Consider the following 19,258-nt stretch of genomic DNA (forward strand, 5'->3'; position numbering starts at 1 on the left):
GCTGCTGCACTTCTTCTTCCACCTGACCGACGGTGGCGAGAAAATTCGCGAACCCCACAGTTCTTTTTCTTCTCTCCGCCAAACTCATTTGCACGGCACCCATGCTCACCTTGTCGTCCCCACTCGCCATACTTCTCTCCAAATCGTCGTCCATCCCGTCGCCCATTTTGTCGTCTGTAAACAAAGTCTTTATTCAACACTTGTTTACTAATCGTCGATCATCCAATCGACGAGATTGTTTTAATTCTTCCGATGTTTCCTCCAAGTTTCTCCGTTTGCAACGCCAGAAACAGTCGACAACCAGTAAATTGCTTTTTCGTCTATTCAAACGAAAAATCAATAAACCGGTAGAATTTTCAGCTGTCTTCTGTCTATTCAGACCAGAAGAATCCAAAAACTTTACGAAAAACACGGAAAAAACAACGAAAAATCAATAACCACAGTTCGGCCCCCAAGTAGCCCTCGTACGAATACGGGGTGGTCGGGTTTCTTATAAAATATGACAACAAAACACGCTTTCTTACAATAAAATACTCTTTATTGCAAGAATTAATAATGACACGACAATTGTACACGATAAAATCAATCAAAAACAGCGATAAAACGCAGAAAACTAACTGAAACTAGCCAACCGGGCTCAAGAATAATTTATAATCCACGTGGACTACACGCCCACGTAAATCGGCGCGCTGAGGTTACGGTGGACGAGCGGAACATGAGCGGAGTGTCGTTGCGTATTTGATGTGATGTCTCGAAGAATAAGGGGTTATGGGGGTACCTTGCCACTGGCAACTGCCTCATGACTTGAGTTTTCGAAGCACCGATTCTCAGTGTTTAAATCGTCGTCGATTATATCCTCAAATTGAACATGTTTCTTGGTTGGCCTACTTGCATCTATTCTTTTCAGCTCTTTAATAACCTCGATCAAAGCAAAATTCTTCAACAAACTGTTTATATTTCCTGTAATTACATTTCCTACACTAGTTAACAGTATGCAAAAAAGAAAACACTCACCATCACTCAATTTCGTCAGTTGATTGTCAAATGGACAAGTGATTACTGACCCCTTCAGAAGTTCGCTTGCACATTTCCCACAAATTGTGTGTCCACAGGTTGTCAGTTTTCGAGGAGCCCGATCGGATGTCAAATCATCAAAGTTGTTTTTACATTTTCTACACTCCAGTATACTTGTTCTGAACAAAATGATCTTTCACTTTATTTGATGTTCCAGAACTCACAATTGATTCTTTTGGTCTTCTGACATCTGAAGTGCGGCAAAACCGAAACAAATGAAATGAAATGAAACCTAGTCATGAGTTTCCCCCGGATGATAACAAGAAAAGATAAGAACATTTACGTGATGTTTCAACTATGGAAACACTATAAGCTGTTTATATGGTGAGAGCCTATGAGCAATAAGAAAAGTTAGCAAAAAAACTAAAAAGAGATTATCCAAAACCGACAGCAAGGCCCGCAACGGACAGACTTGAACTTTTCCGAGTCGCGTTGCGTTCGCGTCGCGGTTTATATTGAAGAAAACAAAAAATGAAACTAAAAACCCTTAGCAAGTCAGTTTTGGAACCGCCAACTGTTGTGCGACGGAGCGCGTTTACGTGACCTCACGACTTGCACTGCTGTGAAAACCAAACATATTTTTGTAATCGTTTCTGAAAATATTTATTGAGTAGAATGAATATCAATTTATTTTTCTTTTATTTCCAAGATCATTTTCTCCGTCAGTGAGTAGTCATATTCGTCAAATTTCTTACGTATATTTCCTGAAATTTGATCCCCTTGCAACACATTTTCTGATTATTTGTTTTCTTACCGTTTTGCAGATACAAAAAATGGAGAGGCGGTTTTCCGATGGGAACAATATTCACGTCATTACACAAGTCATGTTTAATTTCCAATCTGTCCATGATTCTTGCTAAATTCTTTAGAGAAGCATAAAGGTTTTTTCTAGCTTCATTTCTCCCCGCGCGGAGACGAGCCCTTGAATCGAACACAAACTTCTTCAGATTCTTCAATGCTTCCACTTTCTTGTTTTCAAATTGCTCCGTAATATTATTCACCAAGTTCAAGTATGACGGATTTGTGTCATCGAAGGTTTTGATACATGCTTCAAATTTCTCCAAGTAGGTGTTATGTTTCTTGACAGAATCCTTTAAACGATCACTCATGTTTTTCAGTTTTTTCACATCCATTGAGACTTGATCAACCAACAATTCGTATTCATGAGATTTGTGCTCACCAGTTAACAAGCAAGAGTGACACATTTTTTTCTCGTCCATTTTACAGTTCGGGTCCTGAAAACTTCTTTCACCATGTGTCTCTACTTCAGTTTCTAACCTTGCAGAAGAACCCTGCTGTGTTGTTCGGGTGTTTGGTACATTTTGGCAATTTGAATGGCTTATCTTTGAGTGGAAGCTTTGAGTGTACCGACATTATTTTAGATTTATGAACTTCCAAGAAACAACTGCAAAGGGGTTTCGTAAATTAGTTGTGTATTTTGTTAATAGAACCAACCTTTCGCAAAACTCCGCCTCACATTGTTTGCAATAAAGAGCCGCCTCATGTTTAGAATTTTCAATGCATGCATTCTCGTTATTTGTACTGTTTTCCTTTTCTATTGCATCACTTTTCTGCTGAGCTTTTGCATTTTCAGCTTTGTGCTGTTGTATCACTGCGATCAGACTTTCATTTTTTAGCAGGCTTGTTATATTTTCTGTAAATATACAGATAAACATGATAGACCAAACTAAATTTAAAAAAAAACTCACTACTACTCAAAGAAGTGACCTTCCTGTCATACGGACAAACGATTTTCGATTCCTTCAAAAGTTTGCTAGCACATTTTTCGCAAATTGTGTGCCCACAGGCAGTCAGGATTCGAGGTGTCAAATCCGCGATTTTATCGTCAAAGTCATTGCAGCAAATCGTGCACTCAAGTGGTGAAAAATTGCTAAATGAAAACTTATAATTGAATTAAACCACTATCGTCAAAACTTACGGAGCTTTTTTTACTTCTTCCGACATTTGTTGCTAAGGACACACTCCTGGAATTAATAAAATGGCAGTCTTAACAGGTGTTATAGATCTTTTCACAAACAACAAAGGAATGTTAAGTAATTAAACCTGGAAAAAACGACGATAAGAATCCTTAAGATAAGAAAAGTCAATGTGACATTGAGTTTTACCGGAAGAAAACGGTTTTGATTGTTTGCGCCGCAAAAAACGATAAATGATAATAGGAAAATTTGAGAATCAAACTATAAAATTTTTTAAAGCGGTCAACGTTCCGGAATTTAAGGGAAATCAAATAGCTTTCGTGTTGTGGAATCAAGTTTCGTTGGAGCACCAATTCGGCTCATCGAAAAAAGATATGAAAAGTTCATTTTATTAAGGTAAGTTTGCCTGAAAAAATACTGAAACAAAACGAGAGTTCGCATGAAATGCCATTTTTATGTAACGAGTAATTTAATCTTGAAAAAATGGGTTGAGAAGTAACTATAGGAAAAATGGCATAAAGAAGAAGTAACAATCAAAAACGGAGAACAAGGAAAAAACAAGGAAATAACCAAGATGTAAAAAATAAGAACTATTGTGAAATTAAATGTTTCCTAAGCCGAGCATCATCATCTCAATAGCTTCAGCACTTTGATCCACTGAAATCTTTCGGCGAAGCTTTGGCGTGGAAGACATATCATTTTGAACGTCGTAGTCGGACAGGGAGTAGAAATTGTCTGCAATAGTTGGCTCCGTTAGCTCCTTTTTCAGATCTTTTAAAGTCTTACCTTTTCTTTCTTTCTCAAATTGACACATACGTTCTGCTTTGGAAACGAGGTCTTCTACTTCAAGCAATCCAACGTTACTGCTCAAAACGTTTTGAAGTTCTTGTCTCATTCGAACCATCCTTTTCGCATCGAATTCGATACTGATCATTTCCAAATCCATTTTGTGTGCTTCATAATCAGCAAAGTCCGCAAACTTTTGTATTGCAAAGTCCTTTTGTGTTTCGAAGTGTTCAATGATGTCCGATACTTTTTCGAGATATTTCATTTCACATTTATCAAAGCTCCTCTTGCAATTTCGAGCATTGCTCATTTTTTGCAACATGTTCGCCTCGGTCTCTTGGAGAAGTGCGACAGTTTTTTGTAGTTTCTCCCGGATTTGGTTGGCAGCAGACACGTAATACCCCCATGATATGACCTCTGTGTTGAGTGCATTCCTCACAGATCAGTTTCGACTCGTTTTGACATGTTTCGTCCTGAATAACGTATGTAGATTTCAAAACCAGTGATTATAAATCCGACTTACCTTGCAAACATACTTCACATGCTTATCAAGATGAATCTGACACTTTGGAGGAGCGATGGTGACTTGTGAAACTGCAACCGGAACAGATTCGTGCCCTGATAAGATTTTTGAGGAATGCACGACGGTGAAGCAGCTGAAAGCCTACTTTAGCCTCATTTTTTCTGATAAACTGACGTTTCACAAAAAGGCGCTTGACAAGTTGTACAGAAACGCGTTGCATTGTGCTGACCGTTTTCATAGCAATTGGAATTCGATGGAATTTCACTGATTGCAAGTGCTGATGTCTTGAGCTCTCTTAACATATCAATGACAATACGATTCTTCGGCAGCTCTTGAGGGGTCACTGCAATAATTTTGTGTTAGTCTCAAAATTGAAACACAAGATTACTTACAAGGAGTGATCAATGTATCAAACGGACACGCAGTACCCCACAATCCTGGAAGAGACGAGCAACATTTGAAGCACAGCGTATGGCCGCATCTGGTAAGAATTCGTGGGGTCAAGTTCTCATCGTCTTCCGAAAACTCCCGCAAACAAATCCTGCATTCCAGTTGTTCGGAGAGCAAATGATTTCTGAAAAAGTTGAACAGTTATATATTCCTCAGATTGTTCATGACTCACATCTTGTTTGGTTTTGTTTTTGGTTCCAAAATTTTAATAAAGACTGTCACTGAATTGGTTACGTAGTTTAATTTTCCGGTCGATAAATAATCAAAATAATCAATGAACTGAATTTGCAAATGTTCCTGTGGCATTTCAAAAGCAATTGATGGGTTGAAGGTGATGAGTACTTTTTTTGGTGATACAGATTGCCCTTGAATTATATTTTCTTAAATAGTAAACAAACGTTGAGATTTACCTGAGGAAAAATCAACAGTAAAGCAGGAGGGCAAGTTGTGACGGACTTTAACATGCAAACCGGAAACAGTGACGCTCACATCAATCGCTTTGGTAGATACTTTGTCCCGATAAAATTGAAGCAAAGTAGTGGAAACTATGATTCTAGGTGAAGCCATGTTTGAATCTGAAAACTTTTGAAACGACTGCACAAAAAAAATCAGGAGACAAAAAAAAACCTTTCGAAAATGCGTTTAAAAGGTTCATAACAGCATGATCTGCGTCTCCACTAATCCCAAACTATTTTATACCATTACCATTCTCTCTCAATTTAAATGAGACCGGTAGAGCGCATTTGCTCGTCGGATCTAGAAGGAGAGAGAGAAAGGGACGGTCTTCACAGCAATTCATATAGTGTTGCACATGATGTGTCCTTTCGCTTGTTTTGAATACATTGATAAAATGCGTTGAAAAGAAAAGAGAAAAAAACGTTTTATTTCGAAAATCTTTAAAACAATGGTTTTTGAACTGGAGTGAGCATGAAAATAACAAAAGGTGAAATTTGAAAATTGAAAGTACGGTAAATCATTGAAGTGGAATAAAAAAGTTATAAGTTACGTGTTATTTCGAAATATCTGAATACGAAATTGCTAAAGTTATTCGAGTGTTATTTCTTCGATCTCATGATCATCAGCTACTCGTGTTCGCTTACGGGACGTTTTTCCTTCGACTACACCATCATCTTGTTTAGGTGCTCGTTCTCGCTTAGCGAACATTGGATGGAGCGTAGGTTTTGTCACCATTTCATATAAGATGCAGAAGTGGGATAAGGAATTGAAGTCATCTGAAATAATGAAAATATACATACCTTAAATACTGTATTTGAAACACACCCACTGGACCCCGGTTTTTTGCATTTCTCTTAATTTTTCCAAAATTTTCCATCATTTTTTTTTAGAATATTTGTTCGATCTTGTTAAAATCTCATTTGTTCAACATTTATTATGTCAATATTGGCGCAACAAAAAAGTTCCGACATTTTTTTCACGTCAGAATGCAGACTCAGTAGTAATTTTGCACTAAGTCCGCAGTTGTCGTGAGAAAAAAATGTCGGAACTTTTTTATTTCGATAATAGACTTGTAAAATGCAGTTCAAACAGTACTGTGTTTACTGTAGTTTGATTGATAGAAACCATAATTGTCAAGGCCCGGATAATTTGCGCCAAAATTCAAAAAGAAGTTCTGAAAAATCATCAAAAATGCTCACATTTTCGATGAATAATTGAAAAAATGTCAACTTAAAAAAGTTTTTTTTATTAAAGCCGGGCCTTGATAAGTATGATAGAAAGTGATACGAGTTGTATACTAAAAAATCAAAGATACATTCTCACCGTTCACTTCGTTTTCCAAATTAGACATCTTTGCTGCAAGATCAATTTCATCTTTCACATCGAATAATCCTTGTCTTCTGCACAACATTTTCTCCAATTCTTTTCTCAACGCTGCTATTGAGTCTCCATGCGTTTGAATGTTAAGCATTCCCTGTTCAGTTTTTGCACTCTCGGAGTCCACAAAAGCTTCAAATTTCTTCAAAGCCGATGCCTTTTTTTGTTCAAAGTATTGCGTGATTGAATTGACATAAAGAACATATTCATTTCCATATTTATCGAATGATTTGAGAACTTTTTTAACTTTTTCCATTTTCAAGTTCAACATTTTCGCTTCTTCTTCTTTTAATTTCTTCACAGCGTCTTCCACATCTTTCGCGTTATTCTCTATTAATTGTTCCACTCCCTCAAACGTGTGACTAACGTGTTCACCAATTTTACACTCCTCACAGAATAGTTTTGACATGATTTGACATTTGATGTCCTGAAAAACAAAGAATTTGTGTCAAAGACACCACCATCTTACTTACAGTGCATACATAGCGAACTTCATGATCTGGATGAATCGTACAATTTGGTGGAACCAATGGCTTTTCAAAAACCGGAACTGCTTGATGAGCGGATAAAATTCTTGAAGAGTGAGTGGAAGCAAAGCATCTGCAGAAAATAAAAATAAGCTAGAAATGTTGATTCTTCGAAACCAACTTGTTACAGAAATCCTCTTTGCATGTTGTACAATGAATCGTGGCTTCGTGTTGATCGTTCTCATAACATGGGAGTAATGGATCGTCACACGTACCATGCGTTTGACTGAGTACCATGCGTTTGAGGTCACAAATCATATCGATTATGACCCGGTTTTTGGGAAGATTTCTGGCGGAGTCTGAAATTTTGTAATGTTTTACAGAGTCTCAGGCTTAGCACTGATTTGAAGATATCGAGAAGCTTTAAAAATCTACTTTTCTGAGTTTTGTGTAGTTTTTTCTTGCTTCGTTTCAAAAAAGATCTTATTTGCCAAGTAAGCTTTCCAGAAACAGTTTTCATCATACTTGCTGGTTTCAGTTAAAAAATTGAAAATGTTTAATTTTTTTTTGAAATTTTTAGCAATGTTTTCAAATTTCAATTAAAAATCTAATGCACATAGGTGTTTGGATTATTGACGAAATTCTCAAAAATTGACAAAAGATGTTGTAAAAAAATTGTGCACCTGTTTTGAATCCGGGCCCGGCCGAGATTTCGCAAAGTATGGCTTTCACAAAAAAGTTTTACTACAAAAATTGATCGATATTTTGGAAAATGTTTGTTGAAAACGTTTCTTTAACTACAAACTGAAAAGATCTGAATTTGTTTCCCGTTTTCATTAAAATTTCACCCAAAGTATCCACCCACCATAAGTATATGTTCTGTCAAATGGACACTGAACCGGAAGATTGATATCTACTTGAAGACTTTTGACACAAGACCAGCATATGGTATGTCCACAATTCAGCACTATCGGTGTGAGGTCTTCAATGTCTTCCGAATACTTTCGCGCACAAATCTTGCATTCAAGTTGCTCATATAAGTTGACTTTTCTGGAAAGGCGGACGTTTTATTTCTGAAATACAGGTTGGAAAATTTCAAAAATCTTACTGTTTCTCTTCTTCCATTTCCTCTTGCTCTTGCATTATTTTATCTGCCACCAGAACCACCACAGAAAGCATCACAACATTATCAGAGCCAGCTGGTTTAGCAGAAAAATCGATTTTCATCGTTCTATTGGTCATCATGAAATGGAAGGGGGAGTTGGGATAATATGTGACTTTTATAACATTTGACGGTGGTTGAATTGTAGCTGAAAATTAAGGATTCACTGTTGTATCGTACTATAAAAAAACTTACAATAAATCGGATCTATTGTGAAACATAGTGGTAAGTTATGTTTCATTTCTAAAATTGAAGCAGATGAAATAGTGAATTCCATGCTGGCCTCTTTGTTTTTTTCAAACTCCAAAACATCTGTGTTTGAGTAAATGACAGGTAACGCCATTTCCGGTCTGGAATTTTGTAGAGATTTTCAGATATATATGAAAACATATATAAGGAGAGAGAACAATACGATAAAGTTATTTCGAACCGAGTGAAAATCGATATTTAGTATGATATAACCGAATGGGGGTTTGTGTCCACATTAGAAGAAAACCAGGCTGCGGTGAAGACAGAGTTAGGTGGCCTCATTATTAGAGCCAGATTTTATCTGGTACGTGCATTCTTATTAATTATTCGATCTTTATCACTTTTCACTTATTTTCAGTCTCTTTCGAATGTCGATTACCTTATTTGAGTTTTTCTAACTGATTTTATTCCACTACCGTATTCAGAAAAATGAAAAAGACGGCAATTCGAGAAAAATTCGATATAGAAAAGGAACGTTTGGAGAGAAGAAAGTTTCAAAACAGGAGAAAAACACGTGAGTGTTAAGAAAAAAAATGCGGAGAAAAAAAATGTTATTGAAGAAGAAATTCTCAATTGCGCCCTTATTAGAAAAAGAATAGAAATCGGAGAGTTCGAGAATAGGATATCAAACAACGTCTCAATCGAAGACAATTTCGAAATTTTGGGACCGATGAGCTCTGAAATGATCGACTTGAACTGGGAACCACAACATTCTATTCTACATTTTCATGGTAGGTTATTACCTTTTCTTCGTACCTCCGAGGAATTGTCGAAAAAAGAAGTGTTATTCAGAATTCAAATCTTCTCCTCGCGCTATGACAACAATGCATGATTCTGCCTTTTGCACTACCGATGGGAGGTATGTGAAGGCAATGAGACAGAGACGCCGAGAAGCAGGTTTAGATGTGGAGAATTACACAATTCAAGATGTGATGAGAATGTAAGAATATTCGAAAAAAAAACTTGAAAATATACTAATATTCTTATTTAGGGCTCGCCGAAGCGCATCGGATTCTCCAATCAACGACGACATGCATCCGTATCCCATCAACGAAAACTAACAAATGTTTTCCTGTTCCTTTTTTCATGTTCCCATTATTATATTCATTATTTGTTATTATGTTCTTTTCTATTTTTCTTTCAAATAAATTAAATCGATACAAAAATTTTAGAACAAAAATAAGAAAGCCAATGCAACAAATCTACAAGTTTAGGACAAGCTTTCCACAAGTCTAGGCGCACATATTCCACAAGTCTTGACCTGCTTTTACGTAACACTTGTGGGAGATGTGCGCCTAGACTTGTGGGAGGCTCGTGCAAAAAAATAAATGTATCTTATTGTCGAAATAAAAAAGTTCCGACATTTTTTCTCACGACAATAGCGGACTTAGTGCAAAATTACTACTGAGTCTGCATTCTGACGTGAAAAAAAAGTCCGAACTTTTTTATTTCGACAATACTAATGAAAAAGAAAAATTATCACACACTCCATTTTATTTAATGAGGTTATTCAGGTCATGTAAAAACGTCTTTTAATAAATATTTTGCTTTATTCACAAGCGTCAAGAAATTATTTTCTTACAAATCTCAGCTTAACGTTGACCTAATAGCATTTTTCGACATGCTTATGTAGAAAAACGTTTAAAAAAAGGGGAGGGAGAAAAGTTTTTAAAAATGCTCAGGTATTTTTTGGCGAGGGTTGGGCAGTGAAAATGTTAAAAGGGCCATGTGGCCATTGAATAGGGCAAACTGCCCTCAAAAAGGGCCACATGGCCCAGTGGGCACTAGTTTGGCGCGGGTTGGGCACAAGCTGGAGAGTTGGTTGGCGAAAGGAGAGGCTGGTTGGATGTGGGCACGAGTTGGGCACCTGTTTGGCCCCGGTTGGGCACCACATTGGCCCGAAGTGGGCACAAGTTGAGAAATCGCGCTCTACAGCACACGCTGATTTTTCACCACGATTTTTCTAATTTATTTCGTTTCTTTTCAATTCTTTCGTCCTTCTATTTTGTGCTACTTTTTTCAATTAGAAGATGAGACAATCTACACAGATCCGCCGATAAAACAGGTAAGACGCTACTATTTTCTTTTTTTTCTTTTTATCTTTCAATTTTTGACAAATTTCAGCTTAACGAGAAATAAATTCAACAATACGAGCATCATCATCAACTATGCGCTTCGGCTACTTCACTGCTCGTCTCTGTTAATTTTCGAATTTACTTTAGATTTTTCGCTTTAATTTGTATATTTGTAACTTTTACTAAAAATTATATTCTTCTCCTGTATTCCTATTCCCCATTTTAAAGTTTGACAAATTCTAGGTTTATTTTATCTTATTACTCCCCATTATTACTGAAATTACTATTTTGTGTTTAATTTTGATGAATAAATAAATAGTAGAAAAGTACAAAAATGTGTAATCTGGTTAATTATAGTGCTAAATGGTAAGGAGCGAAAGGAGAGGAATGCCGCTCGTTGGACCAAATCTCGGCACTTTGCCCACGAAATGGGCCATGGGGCCCTCAAAATCGGCACGAGTGCCGGCGTAGGGCAGGCGCCGCGGCCCTTTTCTCAGGGCCATGCTGCCCATTTCGTGGGCAAAGTGCGAAAAAATACCTGAGTGGGCAAATAACATGCAAAAAATACATTTTTTACCGTTCGTAAACAAGGTAAAATATGTATTAAAGTACATTCTAGCAAGACCTGAATAACTCCATAACCGAAAAATCAATAATTGTATACTTATTGTTCATCAACTTTGCTTTTTGTTCATTACAGTTAAAAAGTTTTTTAAAAGATAGTATTGTCTAAATAAAAAATTCCTACATTTTTTCTTGCGACAAAATGCACACTCGGTGACAAGTTACTACTAAGTCTGCATTCTGACGTGAGAAGAAATGCAGACTCAGTGTAAAGTTACTACTGAGTCTGCATTCTGACGTGAGAAAAGATGTCGAAACTTTTTTATTTCGACAATATAAGCCTAATGCAACAAAAATCGTTCAGAAACATCAGCAACACACCACCACACAAAAATCAATAAAGTTCCCCCTTCTCACAGAAAGAGAGATGGTCCATCTTTGCACGGTTAATGAGAGAAAAGAGAGAAAGAGAGGCGGCGGAGAGGTTCAACTGATGTGGCCCTTACTCCCAGGGGGCATTGAGACAGGGGGCATCGTGCTCATAGGGGGCATTCACTCAGAGGGGTCACTAAATCTTGGGGGCATTTCTCTGATACTCTTAGGGACCATTTCTCATATGCTCATAGGGGACATTGACCCTCATTCTCAGAGGGGTCATCGAAATTCTCAGAGGGGGCATCAATATTTTCAGAAGAGGCATCAGTTTTCTCAGAAGTGCCATCAGAAAAATTACTAAAAAAGTTGAACAAGATTAGACTTCGATAATTGGATGACCAGATAAACTTGACTTGGCGTGCTTTGAGACATTTCACAATGATAAAAAGTTATTTTCCTCCAAAAAGTTTTCCTTCGAAAAAATGCCTCCCAAGATTTAGTGACCCCTCTGAGTGAATGCCCCCTATGAGCACGATGCCCCCTGGGAGTATGGGCCAACTGAGGTACTGTGTTTCGGTTTTTTTGAACGGGGAAAGAAAGAAAAAATGTTTAATACAAAAAGATATGACGGTGTACATGAGAAACGTTCTATGGAAAAATATAAACAATAATTCGAAAAGTTCAAACCTATTGTAGCTAGGAGAAGTTCCCATAAAGACATGAAAAATGCAAAAAAATAAATATGATAACAGTTGTAAAATTGTAATCAGTGAATCAAGATACGGGAGAAAAAAACATAATGTACAAAATAATACAAAACGAAACAAAAAACAAATAAACATATATACATTTGAAGAGTTTTTTGGATATCACTCTTGAGACATGTCATTTGGCACAAAATAATCATCACATGGTAGGGTACTGGCTGAAAAAAAACATATTTAGGCAAGAATTTGAATAAGTTGAATAATCAGCACAAACTCTCCTTCTACAGATTGAACTTTGAAAAAAAATCAACGTTTTAACAACTGAAACTAAATCAACGTGACCTTCTGAACTACTAACTCCATTTCCTTCCCATTTCCGCAGTCCCATGTTAAAATAATTAGTTTGAAATTTGAACAAAATGCTCCGCGATTTCAAATTTATCCTGCTGCTACTCTTAGTGAGTACTCCGGTTTTTGCTGAGAGCCGTTCGAAATATGGAAAATTGGAAGAACTCTTGAAAACTCTCGGTAAACGATACACGAAGTGGAGTGTTCAAAAATGATATTCTGAGTGAGTATTTCTGAGTGAGCCCCTGCCTAACAATTAGCTCAACAATTTTTAGTTAGTCAAAAGCAAAGGAGAAATTGGATGAATGAACCAGATGAGTATATAGCTAAGGTGAAACTGGAAACTGCTGAACGAATTACTCAACATATCCGCTGGCAATCTTCTATCAGTGATGTGGGATGGAGTGATCATGCTGCTATTCTGATGGAAACAGAGGAGCCGCCGAGATATACTAGAGGTACATAACATTTTTGTTCTTGTGAAATTCTTAACTTTTAGAACAATTCCGATCTTGGTACGGAAGATTCATGCAGATGTGGCATCCAAAAAATGGCGATACCGACTATTTGAGTATGCAAGTTCTAAATGTAAAACCCAATGAGATTGTGGCGAGAATCACGATGAGACTTCAAATAGGGATAGATGAGAATGCGACGACACATGAGTGGAATATGAAAGTTGCTACTAAGTTTGTGAGTTTGAGGAAGTTACAATTTGACTGGACAGAACCAGAACTTTTTGTGTCCACTTTGTCATCTGCTATTTTCTTTACTTTTTCAGAACGAACACGCCGACAACAAATGGTACATCGTGTCGAAGTGCTTTGTCATCCTGACATTCGCCTAATGGACGAACATTATCTAGTGTATCGAGATATGGTTGGTGCCACATTCATGTCATACATCAGGGATGCTGATGAGTGGTATACCGCCGTAGATTTTGGAAAACACTTTAAAAAAGGAGTCGTCGAATTGAAAAGCTGTGAAACCACAGTTAAAAATGTTGAAGATTTACCAAAAACATTTTTTGTTCAACGAGAACTTTGGAATGCAACAATTATGGTAGGTTCAAGATGAAGTACATGGAAAACAATTCCTTTTTAGGGCTATCTTATACAGGACGAACAAGGCAAGCTGCCGGCCCAAGAACATTTTTCATTTGTCTTGAGAGCCGCCTTTAAGCCTGTCAACCCGTCTGATGAAACCGAAAAAGGAATGAATTCGACAGTGGTTTTTGTGTCAGATTGGACTTTCCATACTCGCTACGTAGGAATATCTTCTCAAGAAAATAATGAGAAACTAGAATTTTTAGAACAAGATGGATAATTTTTACTACATTGAAAAAATTAGCTTCGCTTGTCCAGCTTGGATGAAAAAAGAAACACCGTGGATTTCACGTTTGTTTAAACCTGGAACATATGATTTTGTGCGGCACGGAAAATAATGATAAAGTTATAAATGTCCTCTAATAATTATTGAATCTTCGAAGTTACGTGACTTTTTAAACTACTAGCCCTATTTCCTCTCCTTATTTCTATAAACTATGTCCAACTAATCAGTTCAAACTTTAATTGCAATGTTCTGCGGTTTAAAGTGTATTCTCCTGATTCTCCTGGTAAGCTCTTTGGCGTCCGCTTGGAGCTTCCCAAAAAATAGAAAACTGAATGAATTTTTGAGAAAATTCGGTAAACGATATACGAATAGTGGGATATTCACAGACGCGATACTAGGTTAGTCTCTTTTAGCTTGCCGAACTATGAAACTTCATTTGTTTTGCGAGTCGCCTTCGAGCCTGTCAACTCACCTTATGAGCTTGATAAAAACGTGATTCTCAGATCGGATTGGACTTTTCATGTGCGATATGTAGGGAACTACTCTCCAAGAGAATAATAAGAAACTAGAGTTTTCAGGACAAGATGGATCAATTCTACTACATTTATAAGATGAATTTCGACTGTCCTGGTTGGATGAGAACATCCGGTTCCTGGGCCTTACACCTTTTCAAATCGGGAAAATATCATTTTATTCGATTAGGAAAAAATGAAAATAAAAATGAAAGGTGTGATTGCGTTCTGGGTCAAAGCGCAGATACGGAAGCTGTATTTGCACGGGGGAAAGAAAGAGGGACGATGTAATTCCAAGAGATGTGACGGTGTAAATACATGAGAAAGTTAGAGTTTTTTTCTATGGAAACTATTTTGAATAATGTGAAAATTAAGTAATCTATTGGAGCCAGGAGGAGTTCATAGAAAGATATAAAAAGTACAAAAAAAATAAATGTGATAACGGTTATGAAGATTGTGATCAGTGTACCAAGATGAGGGAGAAAAATACATTATATACAAAACAAAACAAAGAAAAATTATACATTTGAAGAGTTTTTCGGATATGGCTCTTGAGACATGCCATCTGGTACTATGTAATCATTATATGGTAGAGTACTGGCTGAAAAATGAATTGATTGATTTTTGCTGTTCTGTAGACCCACTCACCTTTAATCTCACTATCCACAGAGACCTTTGACTTTTCTATTAACTCTTTAACATTCAACACACTTCCTTTCTTTAATAACGTCTTCTCGATTTCTCGCCTTGTTGCCGTCAGAACTTTCAAATTATTCTGCATGCTTTCTTTCTTAAATTCCAGATTTTTCTTTCTTCCAGTCAACCAGTTATCGAATTTTTCAACAGCTTCTCGTTTCATATTATCAAAATGAGATTCGATTGCTTTCCTTTTTTGTGAAATTCCTTCTTTCTTCTCATCAAAGGTACTCAGACATTTTATGATTGCATCACTACTCTGCAACATCTTGATTTCCCTCTCTTTCAAATTTTTGATAGCGTCTTGTAGTACTTCTTCATTCTTCTTGATTCGAGTCTCAATGTTTTCATACCAATGAGATTTGTGCTCGGCAAGCAAGCATTCATCGCAGAACTCCTTAGTAGACAATGCACATTCGTCATCCGTACAGAAGTACCGTATCTCCTTTTCCTCATGAATCGAACATTTTGGTATTTCACAGGGTTTTTCCGAAAGAGGTATGGATTGGTGTGTTGAAAAGATTTTGGAGGAGTGAGTGGAATCAAAACAGCTGGAAATGGTACTTAGGTATATATATTTTGATTGATAAAAAACTCACTTCTGACAAAAATCTTCTTTACAAGTGATACAAAAACATGCGGCTTCGTGATTCTTGTTCTCAAAACATGGTACATCGGGGTCTTCGTAGATTGCCGGGTTTTCAGTGCTCTCTGTTTCCTTAAGTTCTCGAAGCATATCGATGACCGCACGGTTTTTGGGAAGGCTTTGGACTGCTCCTACAAATATAGTCATATTCAGACAAGAATTTGGGTAGGTTGAATGATCAGTAGAAATTCTCCTTCTACAAATTGAACTTTGAAAAAAAATAAACGTTTTAACAACTAAAACTAAATTAACGTGACCTTCTGAACTATTAACTCCATTTCCTTCCCATTTCCGCAGTCCTATATTAAATTAATTAGTTTCAAATTTGAACAAAATGCTCCGCGATTTCAAATTTATCCTGCTGCTACTCTTAGTGAGCACCCTGGTTTTTGCTGAAAGCCATTCGAAATATGGAAAATTGGAAGAACTCTTGAAAACTCTCGGTAAACGATACACGAATAGTGGCGTGTTCAGAGACGCTATTCTGTGTAAGTTTGTTTCAGCCCCTGCATAACAATTAGCTCAACAATTTTTAGTTAGTCAAAAGCAAATGAGAAATTGGATGAATGAACCGGATGACTATATAGCTAAGGTGAAACTGGAAACCGCTGAGCTAATTACTCAACATATCCGCTGGCAATCTTCTGTTAGAGATAATCTATGGAGGGATCATGCTGCTATTTTGATGGAACTACAGGACGATAGAATGACTGCAGAAGTATGTGGAGCAAAGGAAGAACTTAATAAAGGTAGTGCGGGAGGAAGCGACAGAAGTGATATTTTTGAAGTTTCCAGTCAAATTCAATAGTCATTTGAAACGTCTCCGCGGATCTTTCGACAGTATTCAAGACAATGCACAGTATTCTTTTGAGGTGGAACCAACGGCTAAAGATGTATTGGACATGATTTCTAGAGTCGAAGTCAAATCTCAGTGGGGGTATACAATTACTCAAATTTGGAATATTCATGCAAAACTTCAAGTGAGCATTGTATGTGACGAAGTCTTTAATTTTCTTATTTTCCAGTGTCGCGAAGGCGAGTGTGTCTATAGATTTTTCCATATTAAACTAGGCGGTGGCTGCACAGAACACGGTATCGTGAACCACAACTACACTGAAATGAACAATCGAAAGGAGGCTTTGAAACAACTAAAAGAAGGAACCAACACGGATGTTTTAAATCTTTTTCAACTTTTCACGCCAGGACCAATGAAGTTTCGAGACCAGGACAAAAACGAGCTCCCATATGTTTGGCTGAAAGGATTAGACACGATTGCAGACTCTTTGAAAATTTACGTTTGTCATGAAAACGAGGACTCTCCGAGTTATACCAGAGGTGAGAACGTTTCACGTACAAATCTTCAATCATTTTGTTTTCAGAACAATTTCGATCTTGGTACGAAAGATTCATGCAGATGTGGCATCCAAAAAATGGCGATACCGACTATTTGAGTATGCAAGTTCTAAATGTAAAACCCAATGAGATAGTGGCAAGAATCACGATGAGACTTCAAATTGGGATAGATGAGAATGCGACGACACACGAGTGGAATATGAAAGTTGCTACCAAATTTGTGAGTTTGAAGAAGTTAGAGTTAGACTGAATAAGACCATAACTTTTTGTGGCCACTTTGTCATCTGCAATTTTCTTTACTTTTTCAGAGGGGGCAAGAATGTGGGAAACTGAAAATTTCGGAATTCGGAACTATTCCGAATTTTATTCTCAGAAAAAATCCGGTTTTTCAAATTTTTCAAAAATTTAGGAATTTTCCGATTTCCGTTCCACACATCCCTGGAAGGGGGCGGGGGGAGTTAGAATTTGATTGTCTAGACGAAAGTAACAAAGATGTGATCTTTGTGTGAAATGAAATACGTATTGATGTGAAATGAAATACGTAAGGAAAACGTACGAAAACATCCACAGAATTGACTATTCTATCATTTCCCGCTCTTAAAAATCCCAACACCTAATAATTCAATCAATAAATTTTCAGAACGAACACGCCGACAACAAATGGTACATCACCCGAGTCGAAGTGCTATGTCAGCCTGATATTCGCCTAATGGACGAACAGTATCTAGTGTATCGAGATATGGTTGGTGCCACATTCATGTCATACATCAAAGATGCCGATGAGTGGTATACTGCCGTTGATTTTGGAAAACACTTCAGAAAAGAAGGCGTCGAATTGACAAGTTGTGATACGAGAGTTAGAGAACTGGAAGAATTACCAAATACATTTTTCATTAACCGAAACCTATGGAATGCAACAATTACGGTAGCTTCAAGATGAAGTACATCAAAAATGTTCCGCTTTTAGGGTTATCTTACACTGGAGGAACAAGGCAAGTTGCCGGCCCAAGAAAATTTTTCATTTGTCTTGCGAGTCGCTTTTAATCCAATCAAGCCCGTCGATTTCAAATATAAGCTTTGGCGAAAGATTTTTGGTTCGGATTGGACTTTTCATATGCGATATGTAGAAACTACTCTCCAAGAGAATAATAAGAAACTTGAGTATTCAGGACAAGATGGATCAGTTCTACTATATTTATAAGATGAATCTCGACTGTCCTCGTTGGATGGAAACGTCCGGTGAATGGATTATGAGCCCTATCATTTGGCAGAAACATTCGTGGATTCGATTTGGAAAGAAGTGAAAATGAATCTAAAGGTTTATTGTTAAGCTAAGCTCGAATTTGAAATTTCACAACATCTCGAAACCCAAAAATGGGAATAAAATTATGAAATCAAGAAAATGCCCATTATTTTTACCTAGAAATTTTTTTGTAAGGCAAACTATGTCAAAGTTTAGTGCTTTCCAACCGTTATCTTTTCGAAGTTGAAAACCTTCAGCAAAAACTAAAAACCCACCACTACTAGTAGACTGTCTATCAAATGGACATTGAAACCGGAATCCGTTTGTTTTTTTCATCAGTGTCACTACACATTTTTGACACAACGTATGTCCGCATCCGGTGAGCACTCGTGGTATCAAATCCTCGTCGTCTTCAGAAAACCGTGTAAGACATATTTTGCATTCAAGTTGTTCGGAGAAAGGCAAACTTCTGAAGAAAAAAACCTTTCACAATGGTTTTTTTTAAATAAAAATTCAAAAACCTCACTTTTCAGGGCTGTAAGTTTTTTCTGTCCTTTTTTTCTCTGGAACTGAATTATCCACCAATTTAACTACAACAGTTATTGGATTTTCCGGAAGTGTTGTCCACTTATTGGTGAAACATATTTTGAGTGGTTCAGAGGGAATACACATGTCGGTTTGAGGGTTATAAGTTATCTTCAACGTGTGTGGTAGTTGGAACTTCACTGAAACTATTAAAGCGTTAACTCTTTGTACAATTCTATTTAGATTTTAAAAACTCACTAGCCGAATTGAAAAATGAAAAGCATGGAGGTAAATTATGCTTCATGTCCACATTGACAGCGAAAAAGTAGGAGCTTGTAACATCCAGTGTTTGAGTAAAAACTTTGTTTTTCGGGTATTCCAGCAGGTTCGTGGATACATTG

General features: G+C 37.0%; 9 protein-coding genes across 9 annotated transcripts; 3 read left to right on the forward strand and 6 right to left on the reverse strand.

Moving 5' to 3' along the window:
• Nucleotides 1–766: 766 nt before the first annotated feature.
• On the reverse strand, nucleotides 767–1,264 carry GCK72_003669 (uncharacterized protein; the record flags this gene model as incomplete). The annotated part of the gene is made up of 3 exons (XM_053724178.1): nucleotides 767–960; nucleotides 1,015–1,193; nucleotides 1,239–1,264. The coding sequence occupies 3 exons, from the start codon at nucleotides 1,262–1,264 to the stop codon at nucleotides 767–769; spliced, it is 399 nt and encodes a 132-aa protein (XP_053588372.1).
• A 437-nt stretch (nucleotides 1,265–1,701) lies between these two features.
• Nucleotides 1,702–3,039, reverse strand: GCK72_003670 (uncharacterized protein; the record flags this gene model as incomplete). Its single annotated transcript, XM_053724179.1, has 6 exons — nucleotides 1,702–1,778; nucleotides 1,829–2,309; nucleotides 2,353–2,479; nucleotides 2,530–2,728; nucleotides 2,784–2,965; nucleotides 3,014–3,039. The coding sequence occupies 6 exons, from the start codon at nucleotides 3,037–3,039 to the stop codon at nucleotides 1,702–1,704; spliced, it is 1,092 nt and encodes a 363-aa protein (XP_053588373.1).
• Nucleotides 3,040–3,612: 573 nt separating this feature from the next.
• Nucleotides 3,613–3,957, reverse strand: GCK72_003671 (uncharacterized protein; the record flags this gene model as incomplete). Its single annotated transcript, XM_053724180.1, has 1 exon — nucleotides 3,613–3,957. The coding sequence occupies one exon, from the start codon at nucleotides 3,955–3,957 to the stop codon at nucleotides 3,613–3,615; it is 345 nt and encodes a 114-aa protein (XP_053588374.1).
• Nucleotides 3,958–4,072: 115 nt separating this feature from the next.
• GCK72_003672 (uncharacterized protein) lies at nucleotides 4,073–5,337 on the reverse strand (the record flags this gene model as incomplete). The annotated part of the gene is made up of 6 exons (XM_053724181.1): nucleotides 4,073–4,270; nucleotides 4,321–4,415; nucleotides 4,550–4,663; nucleotides 4,713–4,894; nucleotides 4,943–5,135; nucleotides 5,181–5,337. The coding sequence occupies 6 exons, from the start codon at nucleotides 5,335–5,337 to the stop codon at nucleotides 4,073–4,075; spliced, it is 939 nt and encodes a 312-aa protein (XP_053588375.1).
• Nucleotides 5,338–5,814: 477 nt separating this feature from the next.
• On the reverse strand, nucleotides 5,815–8,575 carry GCK72_003673 (uncharacterized protein; the record flags this gene model as incomplete). The annotated part of the gene is made up of 7 exons (XM_053724182.1): nucleotides 5,815–6,002; nucleotides 6,550–7,030; nucleotides 7,077–7,203; nucleotides 7,252–7,429; nucleotides 7,936–8,120; nucleotides 8,179–8,380; nucleotides 8,428–8,575. The coding sequence occupies 7 exons, from the start codon at nucleotides 8,573–8,575 to the stop codon at nucleotides 5,815–5,817; spliced, it is 1,509 nt and encodes a 502-aa protein (XP_053588376.1).
• Nucleotides 8,576–9,151: 576 nt separating this feature from the next.
• Nucleotides 9,152–9,542, forward strand: GCK72_003674 (uncharacterized protein; the record flags this gene model as incomplete). The annotated part of the gene is made up of 3 exons (XM_053724183.1): nucleotides 9,152–9,212; nucleotides 9,274–9,421; nucleotides 9,473–9,542. The coding sequence occupies 3 exons, from the start codon at nucleotides 9,152–9,154 to the stop codon at nucleotides 9,540–9,542; spliced, it is 279 nt and encodes a 92-aa protein (XP_053588377.1).
• A 3,309-nt stretch (nucleotides 9,543–12,851) lies between these two features.
• GCK72_003675 (uncharacterized protein) lies at nucleotides 12,852–13,876 on the forward strand (the record flags this gene model as incomplete). The annotated part of the gene is made up of 3 exons (XM_053724184.1): nucleotides 12,852–13,008; nucleotides 13,332–13,612; nucleotides 13,655–13,876. 3 exons carry the CDS (start codon nucleotides 12,852–12,854, stop codon nucleotides 13,874–13,876), a joined length of 660 nt encoding a protein of 219 aa, XP_053588378.1.
• Nucleotides 13,877–14,912: 1,036 nt separating this feature from the next.
• GCK72_003676 (uncharacterized protein) lies at nucleotides 14,913–15,883 on the reverse strand (the record flags this gene model as incomplete). The annotated part of the gene is made up of 3 exons (XM_003094343.2): nucleotides 14,913–14,995; nucleotides 15,043–15,641; nucleotides 15,690–15,883. 3 exons carry the CDS (start codon nucleotides 15,881–15,883, stop codon nucleotides 14,913–14,915), a joined length of 876 nt encoding a protein of 291 aa, XP_003094391.2.
• Nucleotides 15,884–16,070: 187 nt separating this feature from the next.
• GCK72_003677 (uncharacterized protein) lies at nucleotides 16,071–18,393 on the forward strand (the record flags this gene model as incomplete). The annotated part of the gene is made up of 7 exons (XM_053724185.1): nucleotides 16,071–16,224; nucleotides 16,273–16,485; nucleotides 16,532–16,716; nucleotides 16,762–17,071; nucleotides 17,116–17,309; nucleotides 17,730–17,945; nucleotides 18,259–18,393. 7 exons carry the CDS (start codon nucleotides 16,071–16,073, stop codon nucleotides 18,391–18,393), a joined length of 1,407 nt encoding a protein of 468 aa, XP_053588379.1.
• Between the last annotated feature and the right edge of the window lie 865 nt (nucleotides 18,394–19,258).

This window comes from Caenorhabditis remanei, chromosome II, assembly GCF_010183535.1.
Source record: "Caenorhabditis remanei strain PX506 chromosome II, whole genome shotgun sequence".
Lineage (NCBI taxonomy): Eukaryota > Metazoa > Nematoda > Chromadorea > Rhabditida > Rhabditidae > Caenorhabditis > Caenorhabditis remanei.